At 32.7% G+C, this 16,260-nt stretch overlaps 1 protein-coding gene across 1 annotated transcript; it reads right to left on the reverse strand.

The window, feature by feature from the left end:
• Window positions 1–1,713: 1,713 nt before the first annotated feature.
• Window positions 1,714–2,751, reverse strand: LOC126746300 (uncharacterized). The gene is made up of 3 exons (XM_050454476.1): window positions 2,548–2,751; window positions 2,168–2,384; window positions 1,714–2,077 (listed from the first exon to the last, which is right to left on the reverse strand). The coding sequence occupies exons 1-3, from the start codon at window positions 2,719–2,721 to the stop codon at window positions 1,743–1,745; spliced, it is 726 nt and encodes a 241-aa protein (XP_050310433.1). The 5' UTR covers window positions 2,722–2,751; the 3' UTR covers window positions 1,714–1,742.
• Window positions 2,752–16,260: the final 13,509 nt, after the last annotated feature.

Genomic DNA, 16,260 nt, shown 5'->3' on the forward strand with positions numbered 1-16,260 from the left:
GAAAAGTATTTGTTAAAAATTCTTTTACCCTAGGCGCGTTATGAGCAGAACAGCAATCTTGATGAAAATAAACCGATCCCAGGTCTACATCAGGTAAGATTTGAATGGCAGGAAGAACTTGGTTTTGCAGCAACTCAAGGTACTTTTGGGCGTTTAAAGTGCCATTAATAAAAAATGGCCTTATAGCATTGTCGCCCAAAATACCTGCCCAAACATTCAATTTCTGAGGATACTGAGTACGAAACTGAAAACTTCTGTGCTCGTTTTTCTGAGACCAGTAACGAACAATGGAAGGATTGTGTTTGCCATATAATGGAAAAGAAGATTTATCAGAAAACAACATATTTTTTAAAAAATATTCGTTTTCATTTGCCTTTTCCATCATGGTTTCACAAAATTCCATTATTCGCCACTGGTCTTCAGGAAATATTTCCTGAGTTTTTGAATACTTGAAACATTTGTACCCATATTTTTTCCAGATACGAGCAACAGTTTTATTGCTCATTCCTAGTTTCTCCCCGACACTTCTAGTGGACCGTGTCGAATCAAGTTCTAGGGTACTGCAAACCATTACTTCCCGCCGTTCTATATCCTGGCCCACTTCAACAGGTGGTTCTTGACGTTTTGTGTGGCATTTTTTACAATCTTGAAGAAAAAAAGATGTCTTAAAATTTGTAACTACGTTTAAAACCGGTTTTGCACAAGGAATCGGTCTATTCTCAAATGTCACTGAAAACAAATCTCTACATTGTACTGCCGAATTGCCCCCATAAAACCATTTAATTAGTTGAACTCTTTCGGAAGAAGTATAAACAGCCATAGTGAAAAAAACACGAAAATAACGCTCAAAAATTATTAATGCAACGTGCAGTAACACAGCAAAGTGAGGTCTGCTGACTCCCGGTTCAAAAAATAAAAACGAAAAATTCCGCCGTCTGCAAGCCGCAACCAAGCGGTGTTGCCATTATTTTGGGTAATACGTAGCTCACGATAACACGATCTGTATTAATTCAGAAAAAGCTTCTGAGAAATTATGAATAAGTAATCAACATTCAAAATAGATGATCACTTGTATTTTTTTTTGACAAAACATTTTTTTTTTTAATTTTAAAATAGAGTGTTATGAATTAGTTAAAAATGTTAAATTAGCATCAAGTAAGCAATGTCAATCAATTTTTTTTTCATATCCTTTAGACACATACATAGCGTAAGTAAATAAGTATTTTTTTTTATTATTATTAATTTATATTTTTTGAATTACCTACTACTGCAAAACTGCATTTATTTGATTAAAGAGTTTAAATACATACTTAAAAAATATATATTTTTAATATTTTTTTTATAATACACAACATATTGACAATTTTAGAGGTTATAATCCAAGACATTTTTTTGTTAGTGGTAAAACTGGTTTGTGATTTGAGCGTCGCGTCGTCACACCAAAGGTTCCAACTATAGGACTACTATTTTAGTGATAATTATTAGAGATGATTTGAGTCTATTGAAACTAAACTTTGAAATGATTTATTAAAAGAAATTATGTTCTTGATATATATTAAAACTATCTTGATTCGTTAATTAATTTTCTGATTTTAAATAGCAAAGGATTTAAAAAAAAACTTTTCTGGTCGCATTTTAGTCCATACGCCATTAACGATCTTTTTAGTGATTTTTTGTGAACAAATTGAAATAATTGCTACTAAAAAAACTACCTTTTATTTGCAAAAAATATTTATTTTCATTTATGTATAAGCTGAATAGGCTAGTTGCTGAGGCTCTTTATCTAAGGATATGTAATTTTCCTGTGGATTCGTTAAAGACCTAGCAGCGTAATACTGCTGAGCTGGCCAAGCTTCATGAGCTGATAGTTGTCCCGCGGCATGATCAACAGCAATTTTCTTGCAAAGCTGGAAAATAGCTAGTCCGACAGCAATAACGAAGGAGAAGAAGGAAAGTTGAAGTGCATTCCAAGCCTTTAAACTAAGGATTCCAAGGGCAAGAGGCACTAAGGTCATAGCTTTTAGAAGTACGAACACCAAGATAGGAATAAAGATTTTCTTTAGTTTTGATTTTCGTGCTGAAAAAAATTAAAAATTAATAGCTAACTTATATTTTGATCACTGAGTTAATTTTGAAAATATTGTAATGTAAGTCTGGAGGTGCTTACCTTCTTGAACATCAGAACCAAAATTTAATTTGACATCTAGCTCATCCTCATCTAGGTTTTGAGTTCCAACTGTAACAGACCCAATCGCTGGAAGGCTAAAATGTACATCATGGGTCTTAACGTAGTCCTCAATTTTCTGTTCATAGTCTTCAACGTTTCGTCTCGAAGCATCATTTAATCTGTATGAATTTTTTGATACTTTTATATCATCTGAAATCTAATAAGTTAATAAGTTTAAATATTTTTAAAAGTTAGAAAGCATTAAAAATTTAAAAAAATCCTTTTTTTTATTGATTATTTATATTTCTTAATTTTACGCATCTTTAATAAATTACAATAAAATTTAAAGTAAGAAATTAATCACACTATACATTGCATACCTCATAATTATCGGTGTTTAAAAACGTATCTAAAAACCCGGCGATGTACTGTTTAACATATCCAACAGGATCAGCTTCAAAAGTCAGTCCTTTTTTCTCAGCTGTAGGTGAAGCACAAGCTACTGCTATACATCCAAGTACGCTAATTAACTTCAAAGACTTTATCATCATCATGCTAATGCGTTAAAAACTTTTTGGAACTAACGATTTTTTATACACAGGTTTTATTTTATACTAGCCAATAAACGGAAGTAAGTTTCAATCGAGAATGTCGGTCATTTGTCATTTGGAGAAATGGTGCCGAACACTTTAGGAGTTTTAAGTATCTACATTTTGAATCAAAAGCACATCATGCATACTTAATTAACTTAAGAGTATTGATGGAATTTGTAACCATTCGATTTTTTGTTTTAGGGTTGATAAGTAATAATTTAATTATTCCTGGTATTTTAAAACTTAAAGAAGCATAGTAAACGGATTAAGTTTTATAAAATATCTAACTCGATATTCTTTAAAAATATTCCATTAAAATCTGATGAATGAAGTTATAATTAAATTTCAATTTGTTTGTTATCTATCTGAAATATAATACTTTTATCAAGGACTTGCCATTTTCAAGAATTCAAGGAAAATTTTTAAATGCAGGTAACATCTCTCAATTGTCACAAGATAACAGACGTTTTCTTGCGATAAAGCTAATTAAAAAAGTATTAAACAAATTTAAATATTTATATTCTCGTGTTGCAACGCATTTTATTAGAGATTTATTAAAAATTAAATTTTTTCCATCTATATTTTATTATTCCAAATGAATTTTCAATAACATGCTTTGTTTTGGTCAATCAAGTATTGTATCTTCGTTTTCAATTTGCGACGCTGCCATTGTCACTAAAGTAATATCTTATCTGTGATGTTTGTTAAATAATATACCATAATACTATTTATACTATACACTATTATAAAAATGTAAATACGTTAATTATTCTCCTAGTTTTTGTACTATTTTATTGGTATTTTGTAGTTAAAGATGATACGTAGGGTTCAACTTACGTTAAGTTTAATATTTTCATCTATAGTGTCTAGTTTTTAAGTAGTTCATCTTGTTTGAGGGCCTTATTTTGGCGCCAATTAAGGTTATATTATTGTAAATCTCTGTATTTTAATTTTTCTATAATTTGTATATTTGCTTGCTTTGAGAAGAAAATTCTAAATATTTCTAAATGGTTCCATAGGGCTTTAAAAAAGACGCGTTTCGTGACATTTTATTCAGTCAAAATTCTCCCATAGATCGTTACTGTAAACTCATAAATAGTTGCAAGATAGAAGTATTTGGCCTGTCTGAAGTGAATTTATCTAGGAAGCTATTAGTAGTATTCTGTTATTTAGTTTTAATGTTGGAACCTTTTTAGTTTATATCACGGTTTATATTACATATTTTTGATTTGGAAAAAGACCTTCTATAAACTATCCCCTCGAGAGCCTTATACCTGGACATCCTCTAGCGACAATGAAAACAATCCTATAAGATACTGCCTGAAACAAGGGTAAAACAATAATACTGAAGGTAGGGAAACATGTCGTGAATAGAAAGGATCATATAGCGAAATAAACATGGATGAACTAGGACATCATCAACCTTATGGAAGAAAAAAATTAATAAAGAAAAAGACTAGTAATAAAAAGGAAATATAGAACATGACGTAAAGATAGCCAAAGAAAGAATGGATGGGCGAAAACTGCCGTGAAATAGAGGAGCTAAATAACAAGCACGATGCTTTTAATATACATAAAAAATTAAAAGAACGAGAAAAAAAACATATCAATTATCACAAGAAACATACAGGGAGACATTCAGCTAACGCAAAAAGAAAATGAGCGAACCTCGAAAGAATACGTGACAAACCTTTTTTAAAAATGCAATATCCATCTATATTTTATTATTCCAAATGAATTTTCACATATAATAACAATCTTTGCTTTGGTCAATCAAATATTGCCACGCTGCCATTGTCACTAAATAAAAATCGTATTAAATACTATACCATAGCATTTCTGGTTTAATAATTAAATAATATACCATACCATTTATATACAGTGACCGCCTAAAGTTCTGCATAAATTCGATAAAAATTAGAGACATGATTTTTTGAGAAAACGCTCAGACCCGTCGATTTTTATTTTAAGTTGCGCATTATTTCACATAAATTTTTGTATACAGGGTGGAACAAAAAAAAGATATGACGTCATTGGTCATTTTTTTAAATAGAATGCGATATTTTTTATAGAATTTATGAAATATAGGCGAAATTCCAAGCAAGTTTCGTATAAGACACCTTATCTCAAAACTCAACTGTTTCCGAAATATTTACATTTAAATAACAAGAAAAAAAAGTACGTCTATTTACAAATTAAGGTTAAGTCGAGAATAAAAATAATGTTATAAACACTGCCAATTGTTTCTATTTCCATGGTTGCACTTGTAAAGAATCTCCATTTTCGAATATCACTGTCAGTTCGAAAATTAATAGTTTTTATCAGAATAAATTATGGCTAATTTAACGGAAACCCAACGAATTAAAATTTTGATTAGGCTAGGGTACGGGGATCAAGTGCGCACGCAAAAAGAAATAAGTGAACTGTTTAATTCCAAATACCCAAACCATCCTATTTCTCAGTCAACAGTTAGTAGAATAGAGCACAAATTTATAACTTTAGGTCATGTTAGGGATTTGCCAAGATCAGGTCGTCCAAAAATTTCTGCAGAAACAAAATTAAACGTTATGCTGTATGTCGAAGAAAATCCAAACAATGCAACTCCACAAATTTCATTTGATAATAAGATAGCCGGAACGTCAGTAAGACGCATCTTAAAAGCAAATGAATACCACCCTTATAAAATTAGACTAATACACGAATTAAATGAGGACGATGCTAATCGAAGAAACCAATTTTGCGAGCAAATGATGAACATTTGCAATAATAACCGACAGTGTTACGAGTTTTGTTTTCGGATGAAGCACCTTTTGTTTAAACGGTGTCGTAAATCGGCAAAATTGTCAGTACTGGTCAGTGTCAAATCCACACTGGGCAACTGAGGCTCATACACAGTACCGTAAGTCTTTTAATGTTTGGGCTTTTATCGTGGAAAATAAAGTTATAGGGCCATACTTTTTCGAAGAAAACTTAACAGGACAACGCTATTTGAATTTTCCTTAAGAAGATCTTATCCCTGCTTTGGCTGCCCTATACCAAGACGAACAAGACCCTGCTGTCCCGACAGATAACTTGTGGTCTCAGCAAGACGGCGCACCACCACATTTCTTTCAAGATGTCCATAATTACTTGGATACATTTTTCTCAGGAAGATGGATAAGACGAAAAGGGCCAATAGAGTGGCCGACCAGGTCACCAGACCTAAATCCCTGCCTAACTATTTTCTATGGGGGTACCTGAAAACTAAAGTTTATATTGAGAAACCAAACAACGTAGAAGATTTGAAAAATAGAATTAGATATGAAATTAGACGTATATCACCCGAAATAATTGATAGTGTTTTACATGAGTTTGTAAACCGTTTTTAAACGTCTTGCTTTCTGCCAAGAAGTAAATGAGGATTTTATCCTTCATTTTATCTTAATTTCTAAATAGATGTACTTACTTGCTTTCTTGTTGGTTAAATGTGTTATAGTAAACTTGCTTGGAATTTCGTCTATATTTTATAAATTCAATAAAAAATATAGCATTCCATTTAAAAAAATTACCGATGACGTCATATCTTTTTTTTTTGTTCCACCTTGTATACAAAAAATTACGTGAAATAATGCGCAACTTAAAATAAAAATCGACGGGTCCGAGCATTTTCTCAAAAAATCATGTCTCTAATTTTTATCGAATTTATGCGGAACTTAAGCGGTCACTGAATACCATATAATATTACATTATATACAAAGAGTAAAATATTTTTTGGCACATTGACATTTGACAGATTGACTCTTTTTAATAAGAAAACCAAATACAATATTTTTCTAAAATAAATATCTAGAATGTCAGACTGAAGCAAAACATTTCCATATTACCTCGCATACTTCCTTCACTATTTCTAGCCATTGATCTTTCCACGCAAAAAGAGAAAATGTAGATCGGCTAATAGGCAACCGCTAGCTAAATAAATTTGAGTTATTACCAAAATTTATTGTAAATTTGTCAGAGAATTTTATAACCGATGTATAGTTGTGTCGTCTAAAATAAAAGCTTTTTGAGTAATAACAAATTAATAATAAAGAATCTTACATTTTTTTTAGATCATTGTATACTTTTGAATTCATATCTCTGTATGTTTCTTACTTTTTCTCATAGGTAAGGCTCTACAGAACAGATGGAAGAATTTGAGAGACTGATATGCAAAAGACAGGACGATATACAATATCATAAAGAACTGAAATCAGGCTCGGTAGGAAAAACGAAAACCTCATATATGCATAATATGTTATGCAAATAGATTTTCTAAACAATGCACTAGATACTAAATCCACCAGTTGTTCCCTTGATATACAAAATAAAGAGAGCGAGTATATTCATGTTGAATCGAAATAATCTTTTGTCGTAAGATGCAACACAGACGGAGCCATCTCCTCCATCACAGAAAAAATCGTTGGAAAAGAAAAAGTTTGGATCCAGTAGAAACAAAAACAATTAGTGTTCTAGAAGGTAATACCGCAGTCAGGCGTAACGCTGAAACAAAACAACTCGCTGAAGACGATTTAATTTTTTGCTTTCATTGCATCCTACTATGGAAGGTATTCCACAATGCTCTAAATTGGCAATAAGAATGGAATTCCCATCTCATTCACGGCAAACTATCTACCAACCACACGGTTTCCGAGAAGAGTTGGCTGCTGAAACCCAATCAGAAAATCCTTCATTTCAGCGTCAAATTTTTTAATAATTTAATAATCGTGCAGGACAGTCTACGACATATTAAGAACTCCAAGTTAACATATCTATGAATATGCAATACAATAAGTCACCCAATCAGTCATTTACTTCCCCATTCTATCAGAATCGTCTCTTACATTATCTGGGCTGGAATTCTAAAATCACGATTCGACACGATTACTTGATATGACTGATTCTAAATAAATTTTCAGTCGTGAGTGTCTTGCGGATTGCCTAGTTTTTAACGATTTGTCGACGACAGGCTTGGGTATATCGTATACGCCAGACGATATAGCTTCTTCCTTTTTTAATACGTGCATAATGTGTCAGCATCCTTTTTTAAACGTATTTGTTTCATTTATTGTTTACCAATAGTCATACCAGGTTTTCATTAGTATATCAAGAAGCTTTCTTAAACACAACACTTTCTGTTAATAATAGAGGCAGAGGAAGTAGAGTTACCATTGAATGGGCAGTTTTAGTATGTTAAGATTTTATGCCACAGATTGTTACCAAAGAAACATTCGAGAAGATCTTAAATTTGGAATTACCAAAACTACTACAAGACGTTGGATCCATAAAATTACTGAAATTATTGACAATCACCTTGCTGACCAATTCATTAATTTTTCAAATATAAGAGATGAAAGATAAATTAATAAATTAACATTTATAAAGAGATCCAATTTCTCTGGTGTTATAGGTCCTATTGATTGCACCCATGTTGCCATATTAAAATCAAAAGTGGATGAACACAACAAGTAGTGGTTTAAAATTACATTTTTTTATTTTAAAGAAATAATATGGGCATATATTTAAATAAAAATACACGAAGGCCAAAAAAATTAACAAAATAAATGAAAATTCTTATTGTTTATCAATAGAAAAGTCAATTTTTCCCTCTGACGTTTCCATATGTCAAATATTAGGGAAAATATCAAATATATACCAAGAAACCTAAATCAAATCGAATAAAACGAGTTTAGCCGACGATTGAAATTTAGAATCACCCTTGTCGTCACGACTGAGTCGCGATCGAATTCGAAGTCGTGATCGTATCGAGATCGAGTCGTGATTTTAGAATCCCAGCCCTGGTTCCGAATCTATAGCATCATATATTTCAAAATCAATCGGTAAAGTTCGGCATTTCGATAGCCAACTCGTGCCAAAGCGCTGACGTATAAGGCAAAAGTGTCGGAGATTTACGCGAGCCCGACTTATTAGCCGTTACGGTTTTAAAGGTGTGTTTATTAATTGTTTTTATTTGGTGTTTTCACTTTTTTCATGTTATAATCATTTGCTCAAATATGTTATGAATATTTGCTCAAATGAATCCACCATTCTCCAACAATCAACTCATTATCAAATATACCATTTAAACAAACTGCTAACAATATAATTAGACTGAAGTTAGCTCTAAAGATGAATTTGAGGTATGTTTATACATACAAATTAAATTAGTATATTTTTAATTATAGGTTAGGTATCTTATATTTTCCATTTTGGCGGTAATGTTATAAGGATTGCCGAGTTCGGGGAAAAATTACTATAATTTTTAGATTTAATCTTTCTAGCGATTAATTTAAATTCTGTCCTATTTATAATATACAGGTTGGTTCAGGTTAAGGTTAATATACACATTTTGCCACCTTAATGCTATCGATTGATTTTCAGTATGCTTAAAAACTAGCAGGTATAGATTAGGAGCAAACGCAAAACGTATGCATTAGACCCTCTTTTCCACGCAATGACAAGAATTGCTTATTTTTTTGTTGTAATTTCGAACAGGCTGTCCTTTTTTGAGCTGAATCATAAATAATATAACTGATATGAGTTTGAGATACGATATTGGAGAAAAGTAACGTAATTTGACGTCTATTTAAATGGCGTTAAAAATGTTGAAAATTTCAAATATTTCCGGAAATAACCGTAAAAAACCGAAATTATAAAAAAAAAACATTTTAATTTTTTTCTGGCGTTATTTAAAGCCGTAGAGCAAAATTAATGACACTTTTTCAAAGCCACTTTTTTTGCCCTATATGATAATTTTAAATTGGTGATACATTTCGTCATTTTGTCATTTTTTTTTCTTATGGAAGATTTAAAGAGTACTTTTCAACCCTTCTTTAATAATAACACTAGCAAATCGAGGTTGCTATTCAAAAGGTTATACCACTGCCACTTCAATATAAAACTGAAGAAAAAAACTGAAGTTTGCAAGAAACGGATTTTGGATACAAATTGTCCTGCCAAATTATCTGTTACTGTAAAACGGTATCTTCCAGCAACTAACTCAGAAGTCAAAGATATTTATATGCCAGAATGGCCATGCATTGCAGAATTTCGGGATAAACATAATCATAACCTAAATTCAGCAGCTGTTTTAAGAGAACGACCTGTCAGTATGGATGTTCATCGTATAATTGAACTTTTTGAAAAAGGGCACTCTGTATCATTAGCTTATCATTCTTATATTGTATCAATGATGGCGACGATATGGCGACAAATATGAAAATATTGTTATTGATAAACATTTTATTCCTACAAAAACTGATGTACAATCCTTATGGAAAAGCAATTTTAAAAGAAATTTTGGAGAACGAACGGGAGATAATATGTTAATTCACGTAGAAAATATGCTAAAATCTTTATCACAGCAAAACGGAACCCTTTTCCAAATATTTAGACATAAAGACCACTACGCTGTAGCCCTCTATACGCCAATAATGCAAAGGGTTACAACACTATATCCGTCTTCCGAGATAATGTTCGTGGATTCAACTGGTAATTGTAACACACAAAACCATAAGTATACTACTTTATTACTCATTCCGCTATTGGGGGATTACCTGTAGGATGAATTATAAGTAGTAGCCAACAATCAGTAATCTTCCCAGAAGCCGCAAAAGCCCTTTACGACATTTTTCCTATTAAATTGAATCCCAAAATTAATATGACTGATGACAATTTAACAGAAAAAATGTCTTACAAAAGGTAAGGCCTAGTTCATGCTACTTACTATGTGTCTTTTACGTTTTGAAAGCATGTTGGAAATGGCTCAAAACAGCAAAAAATAAAATTTCTCCAAATGATACTCAAAACTACTAGACTTTTTCGAAATATTGTGTTATCAAAATCATACGAAAATCATGTAACTAAACATGATTTGGAGATTGATGATCAAGGAGTATAAAAATTAAAATTTCACTAATTATGTCAGAAATATTATGGAAAGGCCTGACAGTTGGTGTCTTTTATATCGGCAACATTTATCAGTAAGAGGAAGTGATATCAATAATTACGTCGAAGTTGTGTTTAGATTACTGAAAAACATACTATTAGAGAGAACGAAAACCTTCAATTTACCGCAGTTATGCGTTATTACTTTATGACTTTATTACCACCAACTTTGAATCCTACTACAAACAACGAATTTTAGATATTCTTCTCAAGCGATTCTCTAAGATGGTTCTTACTCATTATTTGCTTGTCGAAAAAGATGTGATGGAAGAAAACATCACAGAGCTGTCTAATGTTAAATATGCGGTGAAGAGTAGCACCTCTGAAAATTTCACTTACATCGTGGATTTGATGATTTTTAAGTGTACATGTCCACAAGGATCAATAGCCAAGCCCTGTAAACATCAAGCAGCAGTGATCAAAAAATTTAACATATGCTCCGCTTTCAATACTATTTCTTTAAAATCGAAAAATCATCTTTACCAAATTGCAACTGGAAAGCAAGCAGAGGAGCAACTCTTTTTACCAATTCATAATACTTCAAATGTGAAATATTCTGAGGGGGATTCGTCAACATCTGTAACATATTTACAAAATACTGATTATTCTACATTAATTTCTATTGAAAATAAAGACGTCGACATTAATATCGATTCGGCAATATTGATAAATACAATATTGCCGAACTTAAAGAAAAATGGAATCAACATAGGTAGTAAGAGAATCATGGATAACTTGGAGAAAAACCCGTCGCAAATTTATTCCGCTATTAAGGCATATTTAAATAATTGTGAAAAACACTTACATTCTGAGCGATCTTTGATTTCTGGATTGCATACAGCTTTTAAGTACAAGCTACTTCCTTGTGCAAAAGAAAACGGACTTCAACTTCACGAAAGAAAGGAAAACAAATATCAGTTCAACCCACATCAGTTGGTCGCAGGACATCATTAGGAGGAAATAAGGCGATATGCAGTGGGCGAAAGGTCAAACAAAGTAAAAATACATTAAAAAAAGCACCTCACTCTTTGGCTATATGTGTAGAAAACAATATAGGAGTAGGTGATAAAAAATTAAAAGTAAACTGGTATTATAACTTTGTATCTGGTTTTGATATTTTCCCAAATATATTTGTAATTAATTATAAGTTATTGGCTTTTCACTTTAAAAATATTTTGTTGTGTTTGTTGTGCTTTTCTTTTTTGTGTTGTTTTTTGTGTATTAATGTATTACTTTTCTTTATTAGCTTTGTCTATAAAATTTAAAAATCTTTTGACAATTAGGCTTTGATTGATTAATTGATTTAAAACTACTTTTTCCAGCTATCATGTAGCACGGAATAAGGGGCAATGCAAAAGTGTGTTATTTTTAAATCACGGAAAAAATATGCTCAGAAAAAATAAAACGATTTTTCTAAATTGTATTTCTTTTATCAGTAACCATTCTAATTTTTTAACTTCTTTCAAATGGCGTAATGTTGGGCTAAAAAATGCGCAACTTTGCTTTAATTTAACTATTTTCGTAGTTCTCATAATTATAGAGATCGTAATGGCGAGGATCGAATTTAAAACACTCTGTATATAGAACGCAGAGGCGGTAAGTTATGCCACAGATGAATGAGCTTTGCACGAAGCTATATTCCTCTGTGATTATACGCCTTCGTAAATCGCCGACGTGTCAGTCGCATACGTCGGGACTTTACGAGTATCCGATATCCGTAAACCCGAGTTTCATCAAGAGTCTAAAGGCGGGAACAGACTAAGCAAACATTGTTGAGCAACAGCTGAACAACTGTTGAGCAACAGTTGATCAACTGTTGGTAAACAAACGTCGATGATTGTTGGAAAACATCGGCGAACCTTGTTGCTGAAAAGTTCGTTCAGTCGAGCCAAAATGTGCGACGAAGACGATGCTTTACTCGCATGATGCACGTTTTTATTAATGAAATTTAAAAAATCGCCTAACTGCAGAAAACGACGGTGGTAGCAAAGAAGTATATTCGCAAACAGAAAACGGAAGTTTTTACCAGAACTAAGAATGGAAGAACAAATGCTATTCAAAAACTTTACTCGAGTTAATGCAACCGCATTTGAAAGTCTCATCATTATGATTGGACCTAAAATTGCAAAAAAAATACAAACTTTCGGGAAGCCATATGCGTGAAAATAAGATTAATGATAACTTTAAGGTTTTTAGCCACTGGAGATTCATATGTCAGTCTAATGTATATATTTCAAATTTCTAAACAACTAATTGGTACTATAGTTCCTGAAACTTGCGAAGCCCTTGAAGCCCAGAAGCATTGGCAGATCATATTCAGGTAAGAAAAGATATCAAATTCTTTTTTCCTTATTTAATCAAATAAAAACATATAAGAACGTAATATAGTTTTTATGAAATGTCCGTAGAGTTATCCGCTTGGGATCCAATTAGGGTGTCAATAAAGCTATGTTCATTTGGACTATCTTGATCAGAAGGATGTTGAATGCTTGTTGATGTATAATAAGGAGATGGAGCTGGTGCGTAAGAGAGCGAACTTGAGACAGGTGATACAGTTGGTAGTGGCAAATTCGTTGTTCTTGGAGTAAACTGTCCGTGTGAATGATAAAGTATTCGCATATCAGTATCATGGAGAACGCAATTAATTTTATGTTCTACATCAGTTCGAACAAATGCATCATACGTTCTTAATTTATTTGCCACGTATTCCCCATATACTTCAAAGCTATCCCTTACTCTTCGATTTTCTGTAAGTGTTTTTATTGATTTAAAAGCTTCATCCATTTGAGGATCAGACAAATTTGGGCGCTTTCCCGAGGATTTTTTTCCTACTGGAACCAACTGCCTTACGGTGTCTCGTTGTGACGGTTCTGATTCTATTCCAATATTATGAGGATCCGAACGGTTTAACTGCTTTCCAGAACTGTTCTTTCTTATTGTTGCCAACTGTTTCATTGTGTCATGAGGTGTTTCTGCTTGCTGTAATTGAAGAATGCTTGAGGAACTTTCAGTAAGTATGGTTTCTGATGAATCCTCGTATTCCGTGTTTTCTAAGTCCTGAAACAAAGTATACATGCCTATAGTATGGGTATAATAGTAATATGCAGAGTACATATTTAGATGTTGGGAGGTCATAGGGCACTTAATGAACAATTGCGGCCTTAGCTGGATATCCTTTTTTTAAATAATGTTTTTTTTTTCAGTTACCAGATTCACCTGAAGAGTGGCTCAAAATTTCCGATGACTATGAAAACTTATGGAATTTTCCTCAATGCTTAGGAGCCATTGACGGTAGACACATCGTACTACAATGCCCCTTTAGAAGTGGAAGCGAATATTATAATTACAAGGGCACTTTCAGTATTGTCCTTATGGTAGTAGTAGATGCAAAGTATCGATTTTTATACGTAAACGTGGGATGTCAAGGACGAATTCAATGACGAAATTCAGATGGTGGTGTTTTTAAAAATACACTTTTCGCGAGAAAACTAAATGATGGGACTTTAAATTTACCAGCTGAAAAACTCTTGTCAGGACAACAGGACGGAACAACACCTTTTATATTTGTTTTCGACGATGCGTTTCCTCTACAGGAGAACCTGATGAAACCATTTCCCGGCGAACATTTGAAGGGGACGTTCCAACGCTCATTTAATTACAGATTATCGCGAGCAAGACGAGTAGTGGAAAATGCTTTTGGCGTTATGTCGCCTGTATTTCAAGTTTAGCGAAAGTCCTTGCTTTTGCAACCTACTACTGCTGAAATAATTGTTCCCTCATGTTGCTACTTACATAATTTTTTACAAAATACTAAAACAATCATGGGCTGTTATGCTTCCCCTGGAACCTATGACAATGAAGATGTTTCAACGGGCATTTTGGTTCATGGATCTTGGCGAAATGAACCAGAACCTTCATCTACATTTATGAGGTTAAATAGAATTGGTAGAAAATCAACCAAAGTAGCACAGGAAGTTCGAGAACAATTTGCACATTATTTTTCAGGCCATGGAAGAGTGCCTTGGCAAGACAGAATAGAATAAAATAATATGTTTCATTATAAAGAAATAAAAAAGTTTACTTACTTGTTCTTAAGTATGTCTTGTATGTTTTGGTGTATTCTTGTCTTTTAAAAATATTAAATGTTTATATCCAAACCAACGGGACACGTATAATTCATTTGTTCCTTGGCCAGATTTTGTGACGCTTTTTGCACATTTCCGTCTAAACTGGGTTTTCAGAACTTTCCATTTCCTCTCAATTTCTTCTCGGGATAGTTCTAGAACAGTCGCTATAATATTAAATGCGTCAGCTCGTTTATTTTTGTTTTTATAAGCTTCATTTTCGGGATTCCATATATTTGAATGTTCCCTTATAAGCTCTATCAAATTTAGAACTTGGTCTTCTGACCAATCGTGCGAAATTTTCAAATGAATTGAACGTTACTCTGCCGATGTACCGCTCTCGAATGCCTGAATTAAACTAAACGCATATTGACAAGTTTGCGCACGTATACACCGGCGAAACTGTTGACGCACTGTTGGTCAACATTTCCTTTGATGTACCGCCTCGGGAGCGAACATCATGCAACAGTTTGTCAACAGTTGCGCAACACGTATAAATTGAGCCAACTCACGAGTTGATCAACTGTTGCTCAACAATGTTTGATTAGTCTGTTCCCGCCTTAACGTGTCGGCGATTTCCGAATATGCTGCGCCCGGTTCTGGGCTGGGATTCTATAATCACGACTCGATCTCGATACGATCACGACTTCGAATTCGATCGCGACTCGGTCGTGACGAGAAGGGTGATTCTAAATTTCAATCGTCGGCTAAACTCGTTTTATTCGATTTGATTTAGGTTTCTTGGTATATATTTGTTATTTTCCCTAATATTTGACAGATGGAAACATCAATTGTCTTTTCTCTTGATGAACATTAAGAATTTTTTTTTATTTGTTAATTTTTTTCGCCTTCGCGTTTTTTTTATTTAAATATATGCCTATATTATTTCTTTAAAATAAAAAAATGTCGTCGTTTAAAACCACCACTATCCATTGGAAAATAATAATTGAATTCATGGAAAATCACAAAAACTTGTTATGTTCATCCACTTTTGGTTTTAATTTGGCAACATGGGTGCAATTAATAGGGCCTATAACACCAGGAAAATTGGATCTCTCTATAAATGTTAATTTATTAATTTCTCTCATCTCTTATATTTGAAAAATTAATGAATCGGTCAGCAAGGTGATTTTCAATATTTTCAGTAATTTTATGGATCCAACGACTTGTAGTAGTTTCGCTAATTCCAAATTTAAAACCTTGTCCAATGCTTCTTTGGTAACAATCTGTGGCATAAAATCTTGACATACTTAAACTGCCCATTCAATGGCAACTCTACTTCTTCTGCCTCTATTATTAACAGAAGGTTGTGGAAAATACGATCGAATTAAATCTATTAGTTGTTGTATTTAAGAAAGCTTCTTGATATTCTAATGAGAACCTGGTATGACTATTGGTAAACAATCAATGAAAC

This window comes from Anthonomus grandis, chromosome 17 (genome assembly GCF_022605725.1).
Source record: "Anthonomus grandis grandis chromosome 17, icAntGran1.3, whole genome shotgun sequence".
NCBI classification, from domain to species: Eukaryota; Metazoa; Arthropoda; class Insecta; order Coleoptera; family Curculionidae; genus Anthonomus; species Anthonomus grandis.

Bases quoted from the DNA above. Each gene is read 5' to 3' on its own strand.
- LOC126746300 (XM_050454476.1), bottom strand. From the start codon at position 2,721: ATGATGATGATAAAGTCTTTGAAGTTAATTAGCGTACTTGGATGTATA. The intron at 2,385-2,547 runs GTATGCAATGTA...TTAACTTATTAG, and splicing joins TAAACACCGATAATTATGAG to ATTTCAGATGATATAAAAGT. The intron at 2,078-2,167 runs GTAAGCACCTCC...AATTTTTTTCAG, and splicing joins TGGTTCTGATGTTCAAGAAG to CACGAAAATCAAAACTAAAG.